This window comes from Convolutriloba macropyga, unplaced genomic scaffold, assembly GCF_964194025.1.
Source record: "Convolutriloba macropyga unplaced genomic scaffold, txConMacr16.3 SCAFFOLD_5758, whole genome shotgun sequence".
Lineage (NCBI taxonomy): Eukaryota > Metazoa > Xenacoelomorpha > Acoela > Convolutidae > Convolutriloba > Convolutriloba macropyga.
Window position 1 is genome coordinate 13935 of NW_027449872.1, and position 1674 is coordinate 15608.

The following is a 1674-nucleotide window of genomic DNA, read 5'->3' on the forward strand; positions in this document are numbered from 1 at the left end:
TCAGTTCAAGCTTAGTTGATCAACTTACATAATTACGATATTTGAATCGACTAACCAGATAGTAATGTTGTTGTTGGAATTGATCATGACGAGACGTAGTTGTTGCGTGCTTACTCAAGAGGAGACGTAATTGTTGCGTGCTTACTATCTCGTAGCGGGAAAGCTAGGTATCCTTAACCAGGCATCTATCAAGTACTTACTCATTGATCTCTGAGTAAAGTTTGTACCGAAGAGAAGCTGTCGTTGATGATAAATTCTTCCTATCCCACAGTTTAGTATCAGCGACTTGGTGTTTGTTTCAGGCTAGAAGGTTGTTGGAAACTGGCGCGGATGTGAATCACCAAGACAAAGAACGAATATCGCCATTAACTGCTGCATCGTACAAAGGCAATGTGGAAGTAAGTGTCACTGACCTATTCTAGACTTACTAGTCTGACATTGTTTTTTTTACTCGTGCAAGTAGTTTGGTGCTATTTGTGCAAGTGTTTGGTGCTATTTGTGGAAACAGAATAATGGCTGTTAATTGTCATAGGCGAGGTCTCGACGCCAGCCCACTAATCAACTAATTGAAGTATCGTGTAACAAAAACCAGCTGTTGTATAAGCTCAACAATCGCCGAAATTATAGGGTTATTTAACGGTAGACCGATTCGGCAAATATTTGGTTCGAGACCTCTCAACCATAATAGCTTGTGATTGTTGTTGGCGTTACAACGATGGGTTGTTAAAGTATGCAAAAAAAATCATTTTTTTGTGATGTGTTTGAATGACTTTGGTTTAGACGGTGAAGTTGCTGCTCAGTCACCCCATCAGTCGCGAGTCACAACTGAATGTGGAATTGGTGGATAACGGCGGAAGAACTGCTCTTTTAGCAGCAGCTTCGCAAGGTCACCTTGAGGCAGTAAAGCTCCTTATTGTGGAGGGTGGTGCCGATTGTACAGTCACGGATCCTGGTATGATCGCTAACATCGTCTACAGTTAATTGAAAACATTATTTAATTCTCTCAAACGAAAATATTAGCGTTTGTTAATAGCCGCCCTCATCTTCTCAGCCGGCTATTATTGCGCTCGTATTTTTTTTTTACTTCGTCAAACTTTTTTTCGCTTTACCATTTTGCCGCTTTTTCGACATTTGGCGTGAAATCTTTTTGACTTCTCTAGGCTAGTTTCTCTCTTCTCTCATTCTGCTAAAAGTGAATTTGAACATCAGTTGCTAAGCAAAGCAATTCAAAATGAACAGAGTCGGTATAAAAAATTGAAGTCAGAAATAGAAACGGGATAAACCCATAAAGCCCAATTTTAGATGCCCGCTATTTGAACGTCGTTCCTATAAGTCTCAGTTACCACCTCTAATGCTTATTGGTGTTGATAGTAGCCCCTGTAGCCGCTCTCTAAGAAACAGAAGTATGTTCAACTACGAAATGCCATCAAAATATATCGGACTTAAAAATATTTTTGTACAAAAATCTTTTTTTTTTCAATATATTCTATTCGTTCAATCCCAATCATGCTTATTGGAATCAACGGCGGCTATTTTCCGGCAATCTGCCGGGTATGTTTATGGTCCTGCTGCTCTTTTCTAACGCTATTTTTCTGACAATCTAATACATTAAATGTAGGTCGTACTTGAACGCAATGGTTAACAACGCTCCTATCTTCAAATGTTTTAACGATG

The 1674-nt window shown here is 39.4% G+C and overlaps 1 protein-coding gene across 1 annotated transcript; it reads left to right on the forward strand.

Moving 5' to 3' along the window:
* Positions 1–302: 302 nt before the first annotated feature.
* Positions 303–981, forward strand: LOC142355388 (protein fem-1 homolog B-like; the record flags this gene model as incomplete). The annotated part of the gene is made up of 2 exons (XM_075407584.1): positions 303–398; positions 781–981. Coding segments are annotated over 2 exons (297 nt in total), but the record flags the coding sequence as incomplete, so codon positions are not given.
* Between the last annotated feature and the right edge of the window lie 693 nt (positions 982–1674).